General features: G+C 55.0%; 2 protein-coding genes across 5 annotated transcripts in view; one reads left to right on the top strand and one right to left on the bottom strand.

Moving 5' to 3' along the window:
• Positions 1-490: 490 nt before the first annotated feature.
• Btbd9 (BTB domain containing 9) overlaps positions 491-24965 on the bottom strand; it is a 376842-nt gene continuing 352367 nt past the window's right edge. For 3 of the 4 annotated variants that reach the window (XM_003473890.5, XM_013156628.3, XM_013156629.3), the window contains exons 10-11: positions 11031-11109; positions 491-708 (exon numbers count right to left, since the gene is read on the bottom strand). In XM_003473890.5, coding sequence (XP_003473938.1) covers positions 505-708; positions 11031-11109 — 283 coding nt within the window. In that variant the 3' untranslated portion in view covers positions 491-504. Of the gene's footprint in view, positions 709-11030; positions 11110-19544; positions 19888-24965 lie in introns of those variants that run through there. The other variant, XM_063239397.1, reaches the window with a different exon arrangement.
• Positions 708-15474, top strand: LOC134473805 (uncharacterized). Its single transcript, XM_063239399.1, has 2 exons — positions 708-11824; positions 14922-15474. Exon 1 carries the CDS (start codon positions 3031-3033, stop codon positions 3940-3942), a length of 912 nt encoding a protein of 303 aa, XP_063095469.1. The 5' UTR covers positions 708-3030; the 3' UTR covers positions 3943-11824; positions 14922-15474.

Raw genomic sequence — 24965 nt, forward strand, 5'->3', positions numbered from 1 at the left:
CCAAACTGAGTAGCCATTCGGCCTCCCGATGTCCTGGGAGAAACCTGCTCAGTGTCATCTCTGTGGTCAGATCTGCTCCCAGAAGGGGGCAGGGCCAGGGAGGACACATTCCTGTCCCCTTCTGTGCCACCAGGTCACACCATTAGGGCATGTGTCTGGATGGCACCCTGCCTCCAGCGGTCATAGGTGGGCTTTTTTGAGCTGGCTGGATCTAGGGTGTGGCGCTGGGATGGAGGACCTGGCACGGAGCAGGGTGTGCACACGTAGCCTGGATGGGCCTGAGGGACAGAAGCGGGCTGCTGTCCTTGGTGGTGCCCCACTCCTGCACTGCGCTGCCCTCTGCCCACCATGGACTGCTCCTCTGCAGTGCTGCCCTGCTGGGAGCCAGCAGACTGCAGACTGAAACCCACACACACTGTGCGCTACAGAAAACAACCCTTCCCCCTCTAACCTGGGTGTCTCAGCAATGAGGAAAGTTAAGGACAGACCCTTCCGCTGCCTCCTTTATTGGTGCTGCCGGTTGGGTGAGCGTGCGCTGGGGCTGGGGCTGGGGCTGGGGGGCAGCGAGCCGGCGCCTGCGGCCCGCAGGGCATGGAGGTCCAGCTGCTGAGTGGCCGCACTGCCATCTCCCGGCCCCGGCTCCTCGCTGCTTTCCTCCTTCTGGATGCTCTGTTGCTCTGGACACTCAAAGTGGACACAGTGGAACACCTGGGAGAGAGGAGAGAAGAGGGTGAGGGACGGGCCAGCTGGGGCCCCCGCTGCCCCTCCCCCAAGCCTGGCACAGCTGGAAGACTGCCCTCCCTGGCGCTGTGAAAGGTCAGGCGCCACCGAGCTGCTCTCTGCGTGGAGTCCTGCTGGAGTGCTCCATCTGAGTGAATTCTATCCCATGGCTCTGTTCCAATCCACCAACTTTTCCCAGGGTAAAAAAGGGGTGAGCGCTGAAGACGGCTGGAAGGGTGAGTGAAGGGGACAGGACGGGATTCCACCGCCATCAGCTGCCCAGGAGGCAGCTGGCAGGCAGGACTCCGGTGAGGGCCCTCACTTTCCCCAGCTGCAGGGCTGGGACGGGACTCCTGCCTCACGCGGAGTGGGCCAGCCTGGGACACAGGAAAAGCCTAGGCCAGCCAGGAACCCGCCCTGGGTCAGCGCTGCACAGAAGGGCGCTGCCCTGGACTCGGCACCTGTGCGCACCTGTGGCCTGGTGTGGGTGCAGGCGGGGTGAGGCGGCACCCTGGGGACCCTGGCCTGAGTCGGATGTCTCAGTGTAGAGCACAGAAGTGACACAAAGTTTTTACATGTACATAGCTGGAATTTTTCTAGAGTTACAAAAACACTTTCAGGATTCCCTGGCTAAGCTCCCAGGGATAAACCTTGTCCAGAGTATCAGATTTTAAGAAGCCATAAGCTCCTTAAAATGTATTTGTCCAGCCACGTCATCCAACACTCCTGCCAGCCCTCATCTGCCATCTTACGTTCACTTGCTTATAGAAGTAACTGCATTTAGGTCGCGATGAGACACTATCTATATCACGGCCTAACACATGTCTGTCCGCAGCTGTTTTGGGGCCGCACGACAGGGGGCACAGGCTGCAGCTCACAGCGCCTGGGGAGCTGGGCCTGGAAGAGGCACGCAGGGGTCTCTAACATGACCTGGAAGGAGGACACACGTGTGGAAAGCATCCCAGGAAGCAGTGACTGGAGCAGAGCACCCCCGCAGACAAGGGTGGGAAAGGCCCTGGGGACCCTTCCACGCCGTCCTTGGTCCTGGGTGCAAATGCTGGGGCTGGCTCGATGGGCCTGGAAGGCTGGCTGGCGGGTCTGTGGCCTGCGTGTGACAGCCATGCCCTTGGGCCACTGAGCCCCATAACAGGACACACACTGGTCCTCCCAGACTTGCTCCGTTGTGGGTCTGTTCTGGGGGGAGCCTGTTAGGGTGCCGGGGCAGGGGGGCGGGAAGGAGCCAGCGGCACTGTCCCCCGGGCAGCTGCACACTCGGCAGCACACGCACATCCTCCTCCTGCAGACTGCGCTGGAATTATGCTGAAAATATAAATTCCGCGCTTACCTTCCCGCTTCACTATTTTTTTCCACCTTCCTGTTTCAATTCATTTATTGACCACTATTTCAAATTTCACATTTCAAGCTCTACTATGGGGATGGGCTGTGTTTTCCTAGCCTGTCCCTTGCATCTGGGCAGCAGCTGTTTTCTCCTAGAATGAGCAGATTTTCCTCAAGGGCGGGCCCTGGTGGTGTCCCTCGGATGCAGCTGCCCCGCTCCTGCCCCTTCCTCCTCCGCTCCCTTTCTGCCAGTGCATCTCCCTTCCTGGTCCCCAGCAGGTCAGACAGCAGGGCCTTTGCTGGTGGTCAGAAACCCACCCAGGCCAGGAGCTCTGCCCTGGGCCGGCAGGGGCCTCTGCACAGCGTCCCCATCAGCCTTGCTCGCTTGAAGCTTCTGCAGCAGCCAGGGGAGCCTCCGGCAGGGGACCCTCTGTCCCCATCTCTTGTCCCCAGCCCAGGTGGCAGAGAGGGCTCTGGATCACCTCCACCTCATCTAGAGCCTCTCCTAGCAACAAACGGCCCATCTCTTTCAAGACAATCCAGTCCAGTGGCACTCTGTCCCCACCACCCATGGAGACAACGAAACAGTGCTGGTCCGGGCCCTCCTCTCCTACCCCCTCCCGAGCCGCTCCTGTCCTCCTCACCCCCAGCACTTCATCCTGACCACGGCTCTGTCCCTTCCCACTGCACTCAAGGCCCAAACTTTCACCCCCATTTCTCCTACTCAAGGCTGCAAGGAAAATAAAATCAGAAGCAGCCTGGGCTGGGAAGGGAGGCTGCAAGCTCTCGTGGCTTCTCCAGAAGCTGGTGGCACTGCCCCATGCTGGGTTGGTGGCCTCCACCCACTGCCACATGGAAGGACCTGGGTGTCACATGCTGGGCTGTGTACAGCAGGCGTGTATGGCCCGCCTGGGCTGCTGGCCCCGGGCAGCCTGAGTCTCTCTCCTAAGGGAGTGGAAGTCAGCACACCCAATGTCAGCACGGAGCACAGGGTGCACCTTTCCAGCACCACACTCCAGATACCACCTGCCGCCTGCCTGTACTCTCCCGTGTGGGCTACGGGGTCCTGGGGAGCACAGCCACCGAAATGGCCATCCAACAGGGGAAATGGGGTGCTCAGGCAGCTTCAGCCTGAACCCTCAGGCCTCAGGATGCCAGAGTGCAGGCTCTGCAGGCTCTAGGGCTGCACAGGGACGCAGTTCACTTAGGAAGCCCAGGCACCAATGGGAGGTGGAAGACCCACAGCCAGGACAAGGAAGGGCTGAGGGCACCGGAGCGGGGAGCTGCAGGAGCCTCTGGGGAGGCAGACCGAGGCCTCCTGTGTCAACACGGGGCTCCCGAGCCCAAGGTTGCAGGGATCAGTGCAGCCCGGACCCAGGAAGGCTGAGGCCAGGAAGGCTGAGGGCAGGACAGCATGAGGAGGGAGAGGGGGGCAGCCAGGGCTCCTGGGCCTTGGCCAGGGCAGGGACGGGACGGGGCATGGGGAGCTGGGTGCAGGTGCAGATGAAAGAAGATGAGAGGAAAAGCAGCGGCTCACCATCAGTGAGGAGTCATCTTAAAGAAAAACAAAACACAACACAAGCTGACAGCAAACTCCATGAACGTAGAGCATCAGCAGCGATGCTGGAGGGGCGGGGACCGCAGGCAGCAAGGTGGGGTGGGGGCAGCTCAGGCCCTGCACAGCCGTCACACCCGCCCTCACGCCAAGGACATGCAGGGTCCCTGGGCCTTTGTTGCCCTCGGGTGTCTGGCACCCAGTTCCTGCCCTCAGGGTCCCTGAGGGGGGCACAGGCCCCTGTGCTGGGTGCCCACTTTCTGCAAGCAGCTGCAGATTGGATTCGGCCTCAGGGCTGGGCAGCTCCCATCCCCCTCAGCCAGCATTGAGGTGTGGAGGGATGAGGTGAGGGGCCAGGGCCAGAGGAGATGGGCTGCAGGCAGACAGGAAGAAAGTGGCCCCTCGGGCACAGGGACAAAGGACACACTCCCAGATGGAGGCTAATGGTGACCTTGGCACCAGGCTCCCTTGGGCTCTGCCACCCTCTGAACAGAGCATGGCTTAGTCATCTCAGCCCACGATCAAGCCATTGGCCTCGAGCCACTCGCCATGCGCCGTGAGCCAGCTGCCAGGTGGCCCCTGGCCAGCTCTGGGCACTGCAGACGCTAGCCAGGTCCTTTAGATCTATAAGCGAGGCTCCATCGAGGGCATGTGGTGCAGAGCTGCTCCTGCCACCCCCCACCACAAGGAGTGGCCTGGACGTGGCCTGCCTGTCCCGCCAGTCCCCACTCCTCTGTCGTCCAGGCGGATGGGCCGAGGCCAGGTTTCTCTGCTCTCAGAAGCGCCTGTATTCAATTTCTCTCCCCTGAACCTTCCCACGCCTGTGATGGAAAGGATGTGACCACAAGTGAATGAGGCATCCAGGGCAGAGCCCCACTCCTGATTTATGCAGAGCCATTCCTGCGGCTCTGCGGCTCCCGTCCCCTTCCCGGCAATCATGCATCCCATTAGCCTGTTTGATTGCGCAGCTCACAAAGGGGCACCTTCGCGCTCCGTCTTCAATGGCCCCTGCATCTGTCCCCAGAGGCGTGCGGGCTAATTTGCAACGTAGTCGTGTGTGTGAATCTGACACAGCCTCTGTCCCAGCCCGGGTCCTTCTCTGTGGCTGCTGTTTATTACTGCTTTGCCTGGCCCCCCAGGAGCTGTGATTCTGACACTTCTGCAGTGGTCTGGGGCACTCCTTCCTCCATGAGCCCGGGACAGGGTTACACACGTGTCCCAGCCCTTCCGCTAATTCCTCAGCCGGCGGCTGTCTTTCTTAGCAGGGCTCCCCAAACACTGTCTGCTGACATATCTTCAAGGATTTTAGAACTATACACCTCTGCTAATTTTCCCAAGTTGGCCTGAGGGTGCACCAGGAACTGTAGCAGAATTGGTAAAATTTAATAAATGTTGATCAATGATTCCACCTTGCTTTCTTGGTTTCTCCTGGGTAATTTTTGCAGAACTCTCTCATGGCAACCAATACAAATAGGATTCCTAATCCAAGCTGTGAGCTAAAATCTACCAAGGCAACACCTCTTTGTAAAGCAGATACCCACCTCCTGCCAGCTGCCTATAAGACTAGACCAGCTCTCTGATGTCCCCAGGAGACGAGGCTGGGGGGCATCACAGCCAGTGCTCAGCGCAGTGACCGGAGTTGACGATGGCAACCATCAGCCTCTGGTTTGCAGGGGACTCTGATTTCTGTTCCTTTAAGAAGGAAGACGAAGGGGCTGGGGATTTAGCTCAGTGGCATAAGTGCCTGCCTTGCAAGCAGGCAGTCGTGAGTTCGATCCCTGGTACCCATAAAAAGGAAAAAGACCAAAAAAAAAAAAAAATTACAAAAAAAAAAAAGAAGGAAGATGAAATACTTCTGACTTGCTCAGTGCCCACCACATTATTCAGAAACCATTTCGCGGGGGCTGGGGGTTTAGCTCAGCGGCATAAGCACCTGCTTTGCAAGCAGGCAGTCGTGAGTTCGATCCCCGGTACCGATAAAAAGGAAAAAGACAAAAAAAAAAAAAAAAAAAGAAACCATTTCGTAGGGCGACCTTTCCCAGCGGGAAGCTGCGGTGTTCAGTACAGCCAGGAGAGCTGGGGCACCCAGCTGTCTCATCCCTAGGAGGGGTGGAAGTGACTTCCGGGAAACAATGCTCATCTGCAGCAACAGCTTTTGAAGCCCCCAGTGTCAGCTTCCTGTACCCACTGGTAGCTGGCTGACAGCTTCCAGAACAAAGGGCCTTCCTCCAAGCGGCCCTCAAGCTGACTGGCATTGTCTTTACATGTGCATACCCTAGGGCTCCGGGGAGTCACTCTGACTTTGGCCACAACACCATTGAGGATTTCTTAATTATTTAAAAAATAGCAAAAAAGCACTGCAAGACAAACTCCCAGGTTTCCAGGCTGGCTGAACACCTGTCTGTGGACATGGCCTCACTGAGGTCCCTTCCTGCTGGCACCAAGCAGTCAGGCTGTTGAGTGGCCGTGCTGCTCCCGTCGGCTGCACAGGGGACAGGTGAGGCCCACCGGCCCTCAGGGGCTGGCCTGCCTGCGTCCATGACCACCTTGCCCAGGCTGGCTGAGCATGCAGAATCACTGCTGCTCCAACACGACAGGCGGGACAGCTGTGCGACGTGGGAAGCAGCGACAGGGCTCCACATCGTGTCCCTGTCCTGCTTTTTCCAATAAAATCTCTCAGAATGGAAGTGGACGCATACAGATGCCCCTGAAGAGGTCTTGTATGTCTAGCATGCGAGAGGCTCTATTTTTGATCCTCAGTGCCACAGAAAAATAAGCCTCTCTTTATACTTATGCAGTAAATGTCTCCTTGGGAAGAACCTTTGAGATCTATTTCCTTCCCCTACAAGTGCCCTGCCTGGGGTCTGCAGCCCCTTCCTCCCCTGCTCTCTCCTCTGCCCTGGTCCAGTGCCCGTCTGCCTCTAGCAACTGCTTCTGAGCTCCTTCTAGAGCTTTCTATGTCTCCTTCCGGGCCAGCTCTTGGGGATACCTGGCCTCGAGCGTCCTCTGCATGTGCGATTCTTATAGGCACCCTTTTCCCTGGATCCCTCACCTTTCACTGCTCCTCCCCAGCCCTGCATTTTCTCGAAACTGAAAGCCTCCAGACTTTCCCATCCGGGGCCTGTTCCTCCTTTCCTGGGGACCAGCAGGTCTCCCCTCTGCTCCCTTTCTGGGTGTCCCTAAGACTCCTGAGTGCTGGTTTCACTGGGAATTCTGCACCAAAGCTCTCCTGCTCTGACTAGTGGAGGGGCGACTGTGTGTCATGCTCCAGGTTAGGTGCTTGGGACACAAAGGTGACAGCCTTTGCTTGGGACTATTAAGCCAACCCCCAGTTGTCTTCTGGGGCCCCTATCCTTGTGCCCAGGTCCCTGGTGACTGGTGCAGAGTACTTGCCTTGGCATGTCCCACCAAGGGTATCCACAGTGCCAACGGAGCCTGGCAGTTGGGCCACTTCTGTCTGCAGCAGCTGTCATTGTGCACCACCCTTCCCACTAGGACTTGACTCTGTCTCCCCCCACAGACCAGGGATCTGCAGGGCGCTGCCTGCTGCCCTGTTTGCTCCCAGTCTCTGTGGCTCAGCTGCTCTGTGTCTGCTGTGTCCCCGCTGCTGCCCGGCTGGGGATGTGCCTTGGGAGCCAGTGTGTACTGCTTTGTGGCTCCTGCTGGGTCCAGATGATGACCCTGGAGGAAGCCCAGGGAGGTCCCTAGAGAGGCGGGGCGGGGGGTCAGGACACGTAAGAGGAGGTCTGGGAGATAATTATTCCCAGGCCGGAAAGGAGTATTTACTGAGCATTTTCAGAGTGGGTCTTTCTCAGTGTTTTTCCCCTCACTAGAGCCACATGTTGCTATGGGAACAAGGATGGCACTGGAGGCGCAGAGCTGCTCACTGGCTGGCAAGAAGCCTGTAAATAAATTCTGCCTCACTCCAGGCTCTGTGCTGAGCGGTCCTGGAGGGCAGCTCAAGTAGCCACTTGCAGACTTTTGGTCCTGATGGTGCCGGCTTGCACAGAGGCCCCCGTGACAAGCTTCAGGCCCATTGCTATTCCCAGCACGGAAGGCACGGGTGTGCAGCATCGTCTGCAGCTCTGGCCTCCAGGTGATGTGACTCATGTCTACCAACCCCCAGGGCCGGGGTCACTGGATCCACTTCAGAGACAAGGAAACCCTCCCCCTTCCCCCCCGCACCTGTCCACATCAGCTGCTGCCAGCATGAACCACACTCCTCCCTACCACCTGTGGCACCAGCGTTTGAAATGTCACCCCGAGCTAAAGTGCTCCTCTTGGGGGTCAATGTCTGTCAGGCAGCAAGACTGCTGTGCTCCCTTTAAAGAGACCCTCTCCCTCAGCTCCTCCCCTAGATCTATCATGGGCAGCGCACTGAGCCCCCCGGAACCGCCCGCCTGCCAGTGTCTGACTCGGTCATCAGAGCTATGGGCCAGAGCACAGCAAGGCTCATTTCTGCACCTTAAGATTTACCAGGCCTTTCTGGGAGAGACAGCAGCCTGGTTGTGATGAGCCAGCTGACCTGAGTTCAAATCCCAGCTCTGCCACTCAGTGGAGGGTTACAATGTACAAATCAGTTTGTATTTCTTGGCTTTGGTTTCTTGATACTTCCTTTTCGCTTAAAACCAAAGTTTGTATTATGAAAACTATGCACTGAAAGGTGCATGAAACCCGTGCAAGGTTGGCTGTGGAATTACACAGGGAACAGCACAGAGACAGCAGTCGGTCCAGAGGCAGGGGCCACCGCAAGGCCCAGTAGAATGCATGCGGAGAAACCACAGTTCCACCAGAACAATCATCATTGCCTACGCTCTTCCTTAGTAGTTTCAGCGCCTGTGTAGGCATAAACACCACATGGGGTTCGCTTGTTCTTGAGGTTTCCACGAACGTAACCCCAGCCACGTCCTTTACCATGTGCTGACATTCGTATGTGCAGTTTGCTCTTCCATGATCCTGCTTATCCTCAGAGTTTGCTGGATCCTGAGCTCCCTGCCTACAGAAAAACTACTCTAGAAGTTGCTCTCGAATCTAGGTTGTCATAAAGGCATCGGCATGCACCATGGCCCACTGCAGGAGGTATCCTCCTCTTTTTATTTCTGGTACCAGGACTTGAACTCAGGACCTTGTGCTTGACAGGCAGGTACTGTGCCACTGAGACACATCCCAGCTCGTTCGATTCCTTTTAATACCATGCACTCATTTTCAGAGGTGTGCAGACTTGATCTCATTCAAACTCTGATGAGCTTCTCCAAGGATACGGGTGTGTACCTCTGTCACTATCTTGCTAAGATAATGCTGGAGTGAGACCAAGCCCCTGTGGGAACCAGCAGGGCTCTGTGGAGTGGTCAGGGGTCTGCGCTGACGTCTGCAGTACATGCAGGTCCTAGCCTTGTTCAGACAGGGAAGCAATGTCCAGCCCTCACCCCCAGCCAACAGTGCAGCCGAGTGTGCGAGGCCCTGCCAAGCAGGGCTGTGAGCCCACCAGAGGTCCAGGACAGAGCCAAGAGCAGCCCTTGTAGCCACAGGTGCGGGGCAGATCAGATGAACGAGAACAAGGCAGGGAGGGCGGCGGGCAGAGGATGTAAAAACGGTCACGGAGCTCCGGAGAGGACAGCATGGGGACAAGGAAGCGATGCCGAGGGGGAGGAAGGGGCGTGTTCTAAGCCAGGAGATTCCGGTGAGGAGATGCTGAGGTCACAGGAGAAGCGGGGAACTTACTGACGGAGCCGGAAGCAGAGCTAAGAAATCCAGCGAGGGAGGGCCCTGCCGTGGCGCTCACAGAGGACGAGAGACGAGCAGAGGGATGGGGCTACAGGAGCCAGGAGCGTGGCCAAGCAGCCACCAAGAATCTGCGTGAGGGCTGGGGTGTAGCTCGGCAGCACGGTGCCCACCTGGCAAGGGTGAGGCCCCGAGTTCAATTCCCAACACCAAAAAATAAAATATAAAAATATAAATCTGCATGAGCCACCAGGAGGGAAGAAGGCATTGCAACCACACAGCAGGTGACCCAGGAAGGCCCAGGACAGACACAGCCCACAGAGGGCAGCATCCCCATCCGGCGTGGCCTGAGCGGCCCCTGCCCCCAGCAACAGCTGGACGTCTGGAGTGGGCACGGACCCGAGGGCCAGGGCCCGGATCCATCAGCTCACTGGGCGCAGGCTGTGTGCAGCTATGTGGGAACCTCCAAGCAGCAGGTGGCTCTGGCCACCGACACTGTCCAGCCGCTGCCTGGTTTTGCTGACAGGGCTGCACACCACCTCCCCTGCACCCAGGAGCCCTGGGCCTGGCCGTGGCCCGCCAGCCCAGCCCAGCCCTCAGCTGCTGTCGCGCCTGCAGAGGCAGGCCATCCCCGCAGCACCTCTGTTTCTCTTGCCCCCTCCGTGGGTGCCTGTGATCCCACCTCCCTGGGCTGAAGCCCGGGCCCACCCACACTCTGGAGTTAGCACAGGGGTGTTGCGTTCAGTCAGTGGCTAACAGGAAATGAGCCGGAGCTCCAGCTAGGACGCAGGCCATGCGAAGACTGCGTGTGCCCCACGGAGCGCTCAGGGAGTGGGCTCTTGGGGGCTGATTCAGTTTGGATGTGGTCACAAGAGTTTATTACTTTTTAAACTTTCTTTTAAAATTAGCACCATTAATAACATCGCATAAGTGGTAATAAAAATTGGAATTCATTGGCAAAATTTTAAAATTATGGGTTGAAATCAAATATATATTAAAATGCTGATTCAAATTTACTTCTGTTATACACACAAAAATGAGATGTGGTTTTATAACCTCATGTTTAGAATTCTTGAATTTGCTTTTAAAACATCAGTTTACTTTCCTCTTGGTCAGGTTACTCGAGAGAGGAACAGGTGGGAGGGAAGGTTCTGGGGTGTCTGCGCACTGATGGGGGAAAACCTGAGGGTGGGAATCAATTTTTACCCTGAACAATACCAAGGGGAAGCGATCTAAACTGTCACGCTATTTTCACCTTTTAGAAGGCTTCATGAAGCCCACCGTGCTCGTGCTGTGGAGAGCTCTGCAAGCTCCCGCCTGCTATCCCGCCGCCCTGCTCCTGTCCGCCCCTGCCCTGCCCTGACCCCTCTCAGCCACGCAGTGCACTCCAGGCCCTGAGGCGCTGCCCACGGGGTGTTCACACTGTGGTTCCCAATGAGCTCCCACCTCACTGTCCCTGCCCCTCGTCACTCACAGGCCTTAAAGAGGTTCAGCCCACCCGGGAAATGGTGCCGAAAGTGGCCAAACACATGGCCGTCCTCAACACCCCGTTTCTGGCCTTCCCCAAACCACTGTCAGGGAGGCCTGAGGGCCCAGGCGGGAGGCCCGGGGAGGCGAGGCAGGGTGCTGGGACACCCAGGCAGTAATGAGCCACCATGCCCCAGGATGGCAGCGCGTCGGCTGGCAGCGCCCTTACCTCATTGGCCGTGTTGTGCGTCCCCACGATGCGGATGAAGGAGGCAGGCTGTCTTTCGAACGTCACTGACTGCCAGGACCTGTGAGAGGGGACACTGGTAAGACACTGCAGCTGCCCTGCGGACAGCGAGGAGCAGTGCCTGTGTCTCCCGGGGAAGGCGCTGCCCCCCTGCCAAGGACGAGACTCGGTCCTCGTGAGGCCACCGAATCCCCAGCTTCGGGTGCAGGGCACATCCACAGCGCTGAGGGTGAGGGACCACCTCCATGGGAGTCCTGTGGCAGGGGCAGCCTGACCCGGCCCTACAGCCCTGTCCTCAGAACTGAGGAGCCGGGCAGGCCTGGGTCACCCCGCAGGGATGGCGGCATCTGGCTGAGGCCAGCAGCTCACCAGGATGCCCCAGGAGCGCGTGCACCCACGGCTGCAAACGCCAACAATATTTTCTATAATAAATGTGTGGGGTTCACAGTTGCTGCCAGCCCTCCTCCGCTCACACAGTGGAAATGCCAGCTGCTGCGAAGCTGTTTCCTGTAATTGTCTAATTACCAAGTAATGCTAGCAAAGAAAATATATGTATTTGCAGTTTGTTTTCCCCCTCTGATTTCAGGTGTTCCATCTTCTCTCTCCCTATGAACCTCCCACTGAGATTGATTCACTGCTGCCCGGACACCAGGCCTCTTAAGGTCATTAAAAAGTCGTTACCAGCCTGTGTGCAAAGGCTGTGCCTCAGAAAGCAGCTTTCTGAAAGCAGATCAGAAAATCGCTCCTTATGAAAACGCCATTCTTCATACCCGAAGGTGAGGCCCTGTAACTGCCCCGTGCGCCCTCCTGCTCGTGCCACTTCCGGGAGAGGTTCCCGTCCTCACCCCCGCGCTCCCTCCCAAGCCACAGCACACCCTGACCACCCTGTCCACTGCCTGTGTTCAGCCCAGACCTCCAGAAAAGGAAAGGATCAGTCTCAAGCAAGTCACAGTGCACAGAAAGGCTGGGCACAGGGAGGCAGGAGCCTGCACCTGTCAGTCCCTGGAGATGGACACAGGTCAGACTCCTTGGCAGGAAGCGCCAGGCCAGCAGGAGGGAGGCAGGCCTGACCCGGCCCCACGGCCACCCACTCCCTCCTGTCCCTCCACACTCCCCTGTGCAAGGGTTCTCCTTGGCCGCAGGGCTCTGGGCAGGACGGCGGGCTGAGTGCGAGAAAGCATCTGCAGAGTAATGAGATCAGAAGGTCTCAATTTAATACCAACCCTCCATTATATCACATTAATATCTAATCACATTAGAGTTCGTTTGCACTAACACGGCCAGAGAGTTGAATATACGACCTCATTTTCAGCAGAACTAGATGCTTACCCTAAAACCAAAATGTCAGCAGGAGCAGAAGCTGTGAGGGTGAGCTCCCAGATTCTACTTCCCCTGCACCTCTTTAGCATGAACTTCCTGCCCTTTCCCATCTCCTCTTCCTCCCTGTCATGGAGACGGGGTCTCCCTACATTGCCCAAGCTGGCCTCAAACAGCCAGGTTCAAGAATCCTGCTGCCTTAGCCTCCTGAGCGCTGGGACTACAGGTGTGCACCATGGTGCTTGGCCACGTAGCTGTTAGTGCTGCTCATTGTGGGAGAACTCTAGGACCCAGCCAAGCTCCCATCCTTCTGTGACCTCCAAGCTCAAGGTCTCCACGGAGATCCTGTCAGTCACTGTCTGCGGGAAAGCCCAGGGCCATGAGCACTCAGTGCCCAGCACCCGCCCTCTGGCCCAGGAGTACAACTTCTAGGAAAGACAGTGGCGCTGTGGGGATGGGTGGGGCTGTGCCGGAAGGAAACCGCTCTGAATACAAGTGAAAAGTGACGTCCTCCTCTCTTTGAGAGCTTCCTATAAACCAGATCCCTACGGTAGACTGAAGGGCCAGCCCGCACGATGGCTCCACAGTGGGCAAACCAGACCTGGGCTGGCTCTGCGCTGTCCTTTCCTCCTCTGCTGACACTTTAGGAGGAGCAGGTCTCAGCCACACCCCGCCATTATGTGGTCAAAGTGGGGCAGGGGTGACTGCCGGGCGACGCTCTTGATTGGAGCTTTGGATCAGAGAATTTCAGGAATCATTTATTCCTGTTTGAATTGGGCAGAATGGATGCACACACATTAAGAATATCCATCCATCCTGCCTTAGGCCCAAGGTGAGAATATAGGTCAGGAGACGCAAAGCCGGTGAGAGCACTGCACCGTACACTTCCCATGGAAAGGATGATGGGCACACAGTGGGGACAGTGTGGGTTAAGCCTGCTGTCCCAGGGACAGAAGGAGACAGCACAATGGCTTGGGGCCTGGGGCCTGGAGCCAGGCTGTCTGGGTTGGAATCTTGGTTTTGAATCTTTAACAGTTCTGTGAGCCAGGCAAGTTACCCAACTCTCTGAGCCTTAGTCTCCTCATCTATAAAATGGGTATGACAAAAAAAACACCTAAGATGTTTTTGTAATGTTTGAGCATCCTGGCAAATGTAAAACAGTGCCACCATATACTACGTGCTAGAAAAAGTATAAACCAGACAAAACTCTGAGTCGTCGGGCTTGACGGGGTGTGACATGCTGACTGCCAAGGCTACCTATGGCGACTCCCACCCGCACCCACCGCTTGGAGGTGAACAGGCAGTTGGGCGCTGGGGATTAAGCACACGCCTGCTGGATACGTCCTTGAGTTTGGTACCTGCTGGTCATGATGGGGACCCATGCAGGACACAGTGCTGACCTAGAGAAGTCTCTGATTGCACAGACCGCCCTGCTGCATCACCAGCGGACCACGTGACCTATACAGCGCAGCGGTCTCCACTGGGTAGAAGTGATTTTTTCCAAAAAACTAAAGCTACACATTTTGATAGGATTCCCTGGTCACCCACGAAATTCAATTTAATTCCTAATGAGGTTGAAGTATAGCTATGAAGCTTAAAAAAGGGGAAATATAATGATGTTGCCATAGCAGTAAACAAGCCAGAAAAACAAGGAATTTAGAACAATCTGTGAAGCCGCCACTTGAGAAACGAGAATGAAACGCTGCCACACACAGAAGGCCGTGGGTCTGTCCGCAGCAGAGGGACGCAGTTGCTCCCAATTGGGACACAGCTCACGTGGTTCCCGATGTGAGCCGCTAGGTGGACACACAGCTGGCCGATCCCACGTCACAGGCGAGGACACAGGCAGCGGCCGCCGTGATCCACAGCATCACGGGGCTGCCCATTGCAGTCCTGAAGGTTGCCAGGGTGAACATGTAGGCCGTGCTCTTCCCACCAGAACCCCCAGGTGGGCACAGAACAGCCACCCCCCTGAGTTTTACTTCCCTGGGCCCTAGCGACGGGGCTGTCACTCAGTCGCTTATTTGTCCATCGGTCCGTCCGTCCACCCTTCCCTCCCTCCCTCCTTCCTCAGTGCTGTGCACTGGACCCAGGGCCTCACAAGAGCTGGGGGAGCTGGGGGAGGGCTCTACACTGGAGCTATATCCTAGAGCCACGAGTGTGTCCTACGGCCCCGCCCACAGCGACCAGAGAGACGAGGTGGCAGGGACACCCACCCTGGAGTGAGCCTGCGCTGGGCAGCAGCCCGAGATGTGGGGCAGCACACGGGAGACCGAGTGCACTGTCTCTAAACATACACCCCTGGAAAGTATTTTTAAATATTCTGGACATGTATGAGCTAAATTCTTGACAGTGGCTGTCTCCAAGGAGAGGGCGAGGAAAGAGATTGCTGACGGGAACAAAGGAGACTTCGACATTAACTGGAATATTTCATTCCTTTGATTAGAATAAAAAAGACTTGAAGTATATGTGAAAAATATTAACTATGGTCAATTCTGGGGAAATAGAATGTGAGTGAAAGTTTTATTACTTTTATTCTTTATATATTTTAAACAGCTCCTGAGATAAGTAAGAAAGAAAAGAGAAGAAAGCAATCAAAGCAGGGTCTGTGTTTATGTGAGGAAGAACTTGCCCGAGGTGGAATTAACTAAACTGCAAAGATAAAATGCGGGCAGAGCGGAGTCGTCCCAGGCAGCACTCCTGGCTGCACACAGCTGCGCCTCGGTCTGCAGGAAGCAGAGACAAGAGAGCCACCGGGCAGGGAGGACCCACTTGCCGCCTGCGTGAGTGGCCTTGAAGACAGAGACACCGTGCAGGCCCAGGGTGGGGAGACAGGAGACGGCAAAGCGCGGTGGAGAGCAGGTCTGCATCCGAGGCCTTCTCCCTCTTCTCCTGCACCTCCCTGCCAGGCTGAAGGATTATGGGAATCCACTGTGTGCCAGGAGAGAAAGCAAATGCTAGAACTTTCTGCAGCAGACCTGTGGAACCTGGGGTAGGTGAAGACCGGAAGCATCTACCCGGGCCCGGGCTGCCCTTAAATATGGGAAAAAGAATCCATGGCTTAATCTTGTCTCCCTCTCCTAAACAGGCAGTAAAGAACTTTAATGCATGTTCACATGAAATGTGTGTTACTTCCCCCCCCAGCTCCCTCCCCAAACACTAGAGGAATGGTGAGGAAATGTGATCATGTCTCGGCATCCGCCACACAGGAAGAAACCACACAGGGACCAAGTGGACTCACACTGCCAAGCCTAGAAAGGCCCAGTGCTGGGGTCGGCCGCCCCGCAGGGTGACCCAGCAGGACACGGTGCCCCTGCGAATTCCCTCCCTCCTGTGCACCAGGGACCAGCCCTTTCCCACCTTGGCAGGAAACACTTCATTGTGGAGGCCCTGGCAGAGGGGTCTGGACAGTGGGCACAGAGCACAGCAGAGCAGTGGAGACCCCTGAAGGTGAGACTCCCAGACCCCTTTCCTCCCACGGCTTTCAGACCACCGTGCTCCAGGCTCAGCCCCCAGGCAGGAGACTAGAGAAAGACCTGGAGCTACTGGCCCACCTTCTGTCTGTCCATCCACTGTCCACCCTTCCTTTCAAAACTATTTACCGAATGGTTATGTGAGCAGGCCCTGGAGACAGGGCAGAGGACAGAGCCCCTGTCCTAGAGGAGCTGACCTTCTGGCGGGCGAGGGCCTAGGCTTCAGGGGCATGATGGGAACAGCTGGGCCATGCGAGGTGACAGAGGCGACACTGCGTCAGACACACATTTACCAAGGCCTCTGGCGAGGCAGCTGCTGAGCTAAGACCTTATAGGAGCAGAGGCCAGGGCTACACAGAGCTGAAGACCATTCCAAGGGACGATCTGAATGGCAGGCTCTCCCCAGGTCACACACTGTCCCCGCCTGCCAGCCCTCCAGGGAGCCCACAGAAAGCTTCCAGCTTGCCCAGTGTCTGAGGGGTAAAGCAGAACAGCCTGTCAAGGGTCATCAGGGGAAGACTCCGTAACAGAAGATAAAGACAAGGAAAACAGAAAGGAACAGTCGCCACGGACAGGGACACAATTCAAAAAGCAGAATCAAACTTCAGGAAGAAAACCCATGCTATCTGAGAAAGGTAAAACCTTTCATTAAACCTTTAAAGTAAGAATAAAATGATATGAAAAAAGAACATTAGAAAACAAGAAGATACACGTGTAAATTAAACTACTAACTGATATAAATAATTCAACAAAAGGGTTAGAAAGCTTAAGTGGGAGAAATTTCCCAGGATGTCAAACAAAATGACAGAAAACTGAAAGCAGGATGAGAGGAACAAACTAAGAGATCCACGACCTAACGAGCAGATGTCCCAGGAAGACTCGGCAGAGAACACACAGCTGGGAAACTGGGGCAGACACAGGCAAGTTCCCCAGATACAGACCGGTCATAAAGCTCCACGTCATGTGCACGGGGAAACCCGGGAGTCGGGCTCACGTGAGACCTCGCCAGGGCAGCACCGCTGCCCTCTGGGGCTGAGGGAGCCGTTAGTTCCGGCCAAACCACCAGCCGACTGTGCGTGCCGTGAAGCAGTGTCATTCTGGCCCAAACCCCTGCGGACCCGTCTCCGCTAGACTCATAGAAACTACCAGGAAAATGAGCTCTATCAAGCTAAGAACTCACCTAATACCAAGGACAGACAGACAGACAGACAGACCCACCCACCCAGAGGCGGAGGGAGCTTCTGGGAGAGCAGGCTGGGCGCAGTGGGCCCGCTGCGCTGACTGGTGGGGGACAAGCCAGAGGCTGGCTCAGGGCGTGAGCAGAAGGTGATTCGCCAAGCATCAGACCAGGTTCGCCCTGGCAAGGCCAGGGCTGACTTGGTACCAGGAAAACCAGTTCATGGGGTGTGGGAGAGCCAAACACCCTACGGAAGCCAACCACGCCAGTCCTTTGCTTCCCAAGTAGGAAGAGAACAGACGGCCTTGGCGAAGCCATCAGGAAATGTCAGAATCAGCACACAGTTTAGCAGGGAGGAAGCACAGGCCAAAAGGTAGGTCCTGCAGGAGATGGACACGTTCGCCTGTCCTGTTCAAAGTCCGATCGTGGGCAACCTGGACAGGTGGGCGGGCACAAGTACAGCCAGGCCACACGCTCCCCACCAGTGGGAGGGGAGGCACTCAGGTCCCCAAGGGCCAGCACCTCACCCGGCCTCCCCAGGCACCCGCTCCCAGTCCCTGCGAAGAGGGTGCAGGAGTCAGAGCAGCAGAACAGAGACCTGGGGACCAGTACGCAAATGGTGGCAGAGCCTCACTGTCACCACCACAAAAGACGACATAGCTGAAGGGGAGATGCAGGGAAGCTCAAGAAATCTCCAAGGCGAGGGGACACTTTTATTCAAAACACCCAGGGAGACTGCGTCATTTTAAACTCCCTCTGGAAGAAGACGGATGAGGAGACAGTTCACTGTCTGTACACTGTATATAATCTTCTTGAAGCCACACTGAATGCATTCTCCTGAATATACTGTCGTCTCTTCACAACGCTGGGTTTTTCTAAGCACTAAAAGGCAGGCAGCTCTGTGGGGCGTGGAGAGGTGCAGGTGGCACCGCCGCTTTCCTCACAAGCCCATGCTTCTCTTGGGCTATTAAACTACACACGTGTATAAATTCCATATAAACTTTAAAAATGTTAAAGTTTAAAAAAAAGCAAGCATGGCAAGAAAGAGTGAAGCCTCTGGTGAGGAGGGCTGGGAAGGTGTGTGGGAATGGATTTATTTACACCCTTTGGGAACAGGGCTGGAAGGCAAACAGGAATCTCTGGAAACAGACTCCTGATAGGGAGGGGCTGCTAAGGCTGTCCCCTGTCAGCTGGGCTGCCGGCAGTGGAGTGGCACTGAGACATGGCAGGTGCTGGAGGCCCTGAGCAGGCAGAGCCTGCGGCAGGGTGGTGGCTGGCAGTTCTCTGGGCGCCCCTGGGACTGACCCTGCAGCAGCGAGGCCGGCCCCATTCTTACTGTTTGGCTTGCTATGATGGGCCGGGGCCTGCACCCACCTCCTTAATCACATCCAAAGGTGATCTGTGGGCTGGGGACGTCCACTGCACCAGGTGAGGTGGCACTGTTCTTTCTAGTCCCTGGGCCGGGCTCCCCACAGGCAGAGGCAGAGGCAGAGAAGGCACCTGTCAAGGTTTGATCTGGATGCCCCCCAAAGCCTCACGTGCTCCTAGGTGTGGCTGTGGGGAGGGGACTGGATTATGGGGGCTTAGAGCCCCCGGCACCGGGAGGTGAGGTCTGGCTGGAAGAGGCGGGTTACTGAGGGCACAGCCTGGAAGCCTGGAGGGTGCCTCCTCCAGCCTCCCCCCGCCCCCCCGTGCCTCCTGTCCACCACGCCAGGAGCAGCTCTCCTCCTCCAGGCCTTTCAGCCTTGGAGCCCCCTCCCATCTATTGACTGAAACATAAGCTAAAATAAACCTCCCCTTAAGTTGTGAGTGTCAGGCATTACATTCCAGCAATGAGGGAGATCTAAGATCCAAGACACTAAGACTGTGTCTAGTGTGTTTTCCAGTCAGCCTGCGTTCTCTGTCTCTCCTTGCAAAGACCCGAGTGGCCCAGATCTCTGGTGCCCATCCTACAAAACCCTCACTGTAAGGCCTGTGTCAGTTCCGGGGCCTGGGTGTGAGCTCTCTGTTTTGTGTGATACGTAAGTGGATTTCACAGCTCTCACTGCCCAGACTGACTGGGAAATCTGACCTCCCTCCGTTCAGTCTGTCAGTCCACTCAAACAATACTTACTGAGAGCCCTCTTCATGCCGGGCTGAGGACTGCTGGGCAAGGTTGGCTGACTACTGACCAGAGGCAGGGGAAACTGTTTCAGGAGCCCTCGGGAGCAGCTCACTGAGATCAGAAGTTGCTCATGGGAGCGCACAGAGAATTTCTGAAAAGCTGAGTCAGTTTCCAGTCTGAAGTGAGACATTTCCCAGGGAAATACTGCTTTCTGGTTTCTCTGGAAAACCAGAAGATCCGGCAAGCAAGGCAGCTGGGGCTGGGAGGCACGGCAGAGCCCAGGCCTCTGGCCTCTGGTAGGACGTGGCTTCCCTCGCTCACGTCACCTACCCCATCCAAGGAGGCAGTGTTTCACGTCTTAAGACACAACACTTTTAAGTTTGAACTCTTGAGCAGAACTATGACCAACAAAGAGTCTTTGGAGATCTAGCAAAAGAACTTTTGTTTAATATATTACAAATCGGGAACACACACCCTTATGCTTGTCTCTCCGTGGCCTGGAGAGACGCACTGCAGGGCTGGTGGAAGCGCGCCATGCCACAGGCTTCAGTCCCTGCTGCCTCTCGATGCCTCCTTCTGGCTCTGCCCAGACTTGGGTTTTACTAGATGATTCTTCTTCCCTGGCTTCACATCAGCAGCCATCTGCAGAGCCTCTCCAGGTTCCAGCTCTCTGTCCTGCCCAAACCACCTAACCGCAGACTGAGGGGGGCCGATGCAGTCCTCTGTCAGCTCCCCAGAGGTTCCAATGTGCAGCAGGTGGGGCCTAGGCTGGAGAGGGAGCGGAAGGAGCAGTTCATGAGCCTGCACAAGCGGCATTGTGTGTGCTAATTATGTCCACCTCAGCCACTCCTCTGGGGAACCCTAGATCTAGGTGGGCACCTGATCCCTTCTGCAGAGGGGGAATTCAGTTGTCTCTGACAAATGCACTTGCATTCATTGCCCTAATATAAACCGGTCTTGGGTTTTACTTTCTCTATTCAGAGAATAATTTCCCCTTTCAGAGCCGTTTTCTCTCAAAGAGAAGGTCAGGACCCTTCTGCCAGTTCCTCATTTGAGCAGAGCCCAGAGCTTCTACCCCTCATGACAGCTACAGAAAGCTGTGTCCCAGGGATGTTCCTGGAGTATTGGAATGATCGTGGGGGCAGTGTTCATCTCGACACCTCACTCACCCCACCCCAAAGCCCAGCTCCCACCCTCTGCACAGAGCTCCTCCAGTCCCCTAAGGGGATGCTGTAATTGATGATTAGCATTCCAAAGCTTGGCTTACATCCTGTGAGCCGTCATATTTAATTACATTTTAACTATATTCGTCTTCGATAATAGCACGAACATAATTTAGATAATTATCTCTCTCTCTCTCTTATTCTGTGACTCTGTCTGTCTCACTTAGAGCTCCTTGCAACGAAAACCGCTTTCTTGGCTCAAACACATAAACAGACTCTGGGCTGAGTGCTTTCCCCTCCTGCAGCATCAGCTGTGTCCAAGGCCCAGTGCAGGAGTATCTGCAGGACGAAAGCAAACCTGTCCCTGGTTCAGGTCTATGACGACGGCTGTACCACCAGTGGCAGTGGGAGCCTGGGCACGAGCCTTGGTGTGGTACAGAGCCGGGGAGGCCCCTCGATCAAATTTGTGTCCACGTGGCATTTCTTTCTTGCAAATTTAAGCTCTGGGGAGACGATTCTTAATGTCTGGTGAGTCTTTTGAGAAGGGTTCTTTCTAATAGGGTTCCTGTCACATTTTATAATTAACCACCTTTCCCCTTGGGTAGTAGCTGCCCTCTCTGAGAGACTGAGGTAGGAGGGCCCACGAGGGACAGCTGTCTTGAGCACACAGCTACACGCAGGCAGGTGTTGTGCAGGGCCTCCCACACACAGGGCTCACGCAACATCTAGGTTCCCCACCTCAGAGCTGTGCCCACCTCCTGGCTCAGGGAAGGAAGTATTTTTCAGAAGCCTGGATCCTTCAGTTTTCTGGTTAAACTGGCTATCAGTAGCTAAGCTCTTCAGGTATGAAGATTTTATGTTATAAAGTTGATCGATTCCTCTGTTGTTTATTTTGAGCAAATAAGCAATAAAGACGTGTTTAGAAATAGCTATATTCAAGATAACTTGCTGAGAGGGATCCAGAGCCTCAAAGAATGGCAGTGAGCCAGTTTATAAGACTTAGTGTAGGTACAGGAGGTTAGGAGTTTTCACCCTCAAATTATCCAGGCTCATGTCCTTGGAGCGCTAGGAAGCTCCAATAAATATATTTTCAATTTTTAAAAAAATCACTTTGACTCAACCTTATCTGATACCGAAAGATCAGCTGAAGATTAGTTACCTTCAGACCAAATCAATGACTCTGAAGGTACGAGGTTTCTAGGGGCAAAAAGTCCTTTTATTTTGCCTCTAAAGAGTGAACACTACCAAGTAGTCTGCACTGGGAGGGCCGGGAGAGGAAGGAAGCTTACTGACACTCATCCTGCACTGTCCTTGGGGAAAACAACCCAACCAGACTTCAGGAACCAAGCAGCGTATGGACCTCCGTATTCAGTCCAGCAGCTGACCCCTGTAGCCAGACTGGCACACTCCTGGCTGAGGGACATGTGGAAAATCAGTGACTTACACATTCTGGGGACTAGTAACCTCCTGGCCCACTGAGAAATGAGAAAGCACTGAAGACAGGGCCAGGAGAGTTGATGCAGATGTCTGTGGTGTGACGTCGGGGGAGCAGGAGACCCGGGCGGTTCTCTCTCAGAGCAAGTGCTCTCCACCCCGGCAGAGGTTCTGGGCTAATCCCTCTCCTCAGCCAGGGCAGCTGGCCAGAGTGATCTGCACCTGGTATTGGCCATGTCCAGGCCGAAGGGCCCACCTGGGCCATGCTTTCACACGTGTGAGGGCCACGCTTACGCACGTGTGAAGTCCCTAGCCAGAACAGAAGGAGGGGTCACTTTACCCCAGTCCTGTGCTAGTCATGGAGGCCAAGGAGGAGCCAGGTGGGACTGTGGGATGTGGCCCTGCACAGGCTCCATGCCCTGCCGCAGGGATATTCCTACTTCCAACAGCTTGATGCGTAGCTCAGGAGCTTGGAGACTTTGAAGACATTTGCTTGAAACAGAGTAGCAGCCAGAGCCAAAGTCTCCACCAACTGGCACTGGCAGAGCCAGCAGGTATCTCTGGAGCTGGCGAGGGGAGAGAGCAAGCCCACTGGGCTACTCCCCAGAGGAGTCCCTGTCGCCTCCAAACAATGCTCCACAGTTACTGATTTAATGATGTGAACGGCGCCTGGCGGCCTAACTCTGAAGAGGCTGCGGTGTCCAAGGAGAGCGCCTCCCCTCCTGGCTCCTGCGAATGTCCTGTGTGTCCCTCCTATGGGGAGGGGCATGCTGGCAATGAGAAGACGGGGCATGGGCAGGAGCCAATTTTCAAATGTTAAGAATTTGGCAATTTCATTTCTCAGTGTTTTCAATACCGAAGGAATTCAGAACACAATGAGGACTAAGGTATCCCCTAAATTTCAGGTTTAAAAGAAGAAAGGTTGCTTTCATGGAAATTTGGGCCAAAAGCCCATGCAAAGCAGAATCCAGTCCTCAGAAACCCATCACCGTTCATACAGCTAAGCTAATGAACAGCCTTTCAGAAGGATCACCAGACAGCTTGAGAACCAAATCTCACCAGTTTCATCCCAAAAATTACACAAGTCCCTGTGAGGATCCCAGATCCAAGGACATGGTAAAATCATTCAGCATCTAACCTGGGGGGATATTTAATAAAAACATTACAAATAGATGCCCCCAGCCATTAAGGACTTGATATCTGCAGATGAACAGATAAATTAGAGGCACTGAGAAGGAGCTTAAAGAATCTCCAGAGTCCAGAAGCACTGTTTCTCTGTGATGAAAACAACTGCTCTTAGCTTGGGCTGCCCAGCACTAGCCTGGAGCCATGCAACTCAGTGGACTCTGGGAATAGGTGACCAGTGGGTTAGGCGGGCCGCCAAAAGGCTACACTGTGCACAGTCTGCATGAAGTGTCTCGTTCAATGAGTTACAGCTCTGCATTCTACTAAGGCTGAAGACAGGGAACGATCTGCAGGTAGAGGTGAGGCAGACTGGGCCGGAACCATCTTTTTGGGACACTTTCTGTCAAAAAAGCATAGAATTTTAGGAAATCATTTCTCCTTTTTAAACAGCCTCTTGTAGAAGAAAAAGCAAACAAAAAACCCCAGCCTACTCCACCTGCCTTCAGTGTCAGTGACTTCCTGGGCCCAAGCCTCACCCTGCTGGACCTCCCTTGAGCAGGCTCCTGCCCTGCTCCTGCCCCTGCTCTCAGATCCCATCCTGGCCTGGGTACAGGCAGGAAGCTTCCCTGGCAACTGCTGCCCCACTCCCTGTGCCTGGGGCCATCTGCCATGTGGCAGCGTGCTGGTGCTGGAGTGCAGAGGATGGGTGGCCTGCGGGCACCTGTGCATGCACAGAGCAGCCAGACGAGACAGAAAACATGATGGTAGGGCACGTGCTAAGGGCGTGTGCTAAGTAACGTAACTTCAATGATTCATGACACAAAATCAGATGCCGAGAGAGACACACGGGATTTAGCTGGGCACCGAGCCTGGAGGTGTGGCGGGAAACCACCAGATGGGTTTAACTGGCTACACAGGAGTCCTTGCTCTTTCTGAGGAATCCTGAAGGCCCTCAGGCCACAACCTCAAATTCCTCTTCCCATTTTTTACAAACCTAGGCTTCACCAAGTGTGAAGTGTATACATGCGCCCGAGATTTGAGGCCTGTATTTCTTAACACCTGCTTTGAATTTTGTAGACGCCCCCTAGGCTAAGACATCAAAAACTGACTTCTTTACTACATCATGGAAAACAAGCGGTCATGAGACACACAAGGAAACACAGCTTCCTCCTGGCTGCGTTTCTGTCCACCCTGGGTATTCACCATCTGGCCTCCTGCCCGAGACTGCAAAGCTGAAGGAGTCAGACTGCATTCAGCAAGGTGAAGAGTTACCCTCGGCACATGGAAATCTCCTGTGATAAAATACTGCACAGGGGTTGCTGGAGCTAAATCAGCTTGTTTCTGTATTTGCTGGGGGGAGGGCTGGGAGGTAAGGGGTGAGTGTGAGAACTGACCAGTAACTCTTTCGCTTGTCAGGCTCTGAAGTCAGATAGATCAGCTATTAATCTCAGAAAGCCTGTAGTGAAGGTGTGCTATAAATCCGTCATTATTTTATGAGTAAGCTCTCGGTCACGAGGGCTCACTGTCTGGCAATTCACCTTTTCCATGATATTTTCTATCGCTTGTATTTTGGAACAACTTATTTGTGTTCTTGGTGATCAGAACATAAAAACCCTCAGAGTGATGGAGATGTACAGGCAGGCTTCATGTTTGCTTCTGGGCTTGCCACGCAAATCGTCTGTGACACTCGCTTGAGTGAGCAATGCCCGGGACACTAATCACTCTGTGGGGCCAGGAGAGCGCTCATCACCTCCAAGGCTGCGGACGGAGGTCTTGTTAGTGGCAGGTGACGTCATGCATGCCCATTGGCTTTCTGTCTGCAGCTGTCAGATAGAGCTGTTGGTAATCACTGCTGGCAAGCTGTTTAGTCAATATTTTTGAAAAGTTCAACCAAGTGTGTGAAAGAACAGAGTAGATTTTCCTGAGGTTGCCAGATGATTTACCCATCTCCCCTTGTGACGGCTCCAAGCCAACAGGATCGCATTGGTGTCCCACTGGGCTGCCCTGAAGGCTATGGGTGTGAAGATGCAGAGATGAATGGGATTTCAGTTCCGCATCAATCACCTGTTTTTGTTTTTTATTCCATGAACTCAGCAGAACTCTAGATCTGAAATTTTATATATA

The sequence above is a fragment of the Cavia porcellus genome, unplaced genomic scaffold, assembly GCF_034190915.1.
Source record: "Cavia porcellus strain 051 isolate PalLab524CR breed Dunkin Hartley unplaced genomic scaffold, mCavPor4.1 scaffold_28, whole genome shotgun sequence".
Lineage (NCBI taxonomy): Eukaryota > Metazoa > Chordata > Mammalia > Rodentia > Caviidae > Cavia > Cavia porcellus.

Coding starts and splice junctions, on each gene's coding strand:
- LOC134473805 (XM_063239399.1), top strand. CDS start 3,031: ATGTCAGCACGGAGCACAGGGTGCACCTTTCCAGCACCACACTCCAGA.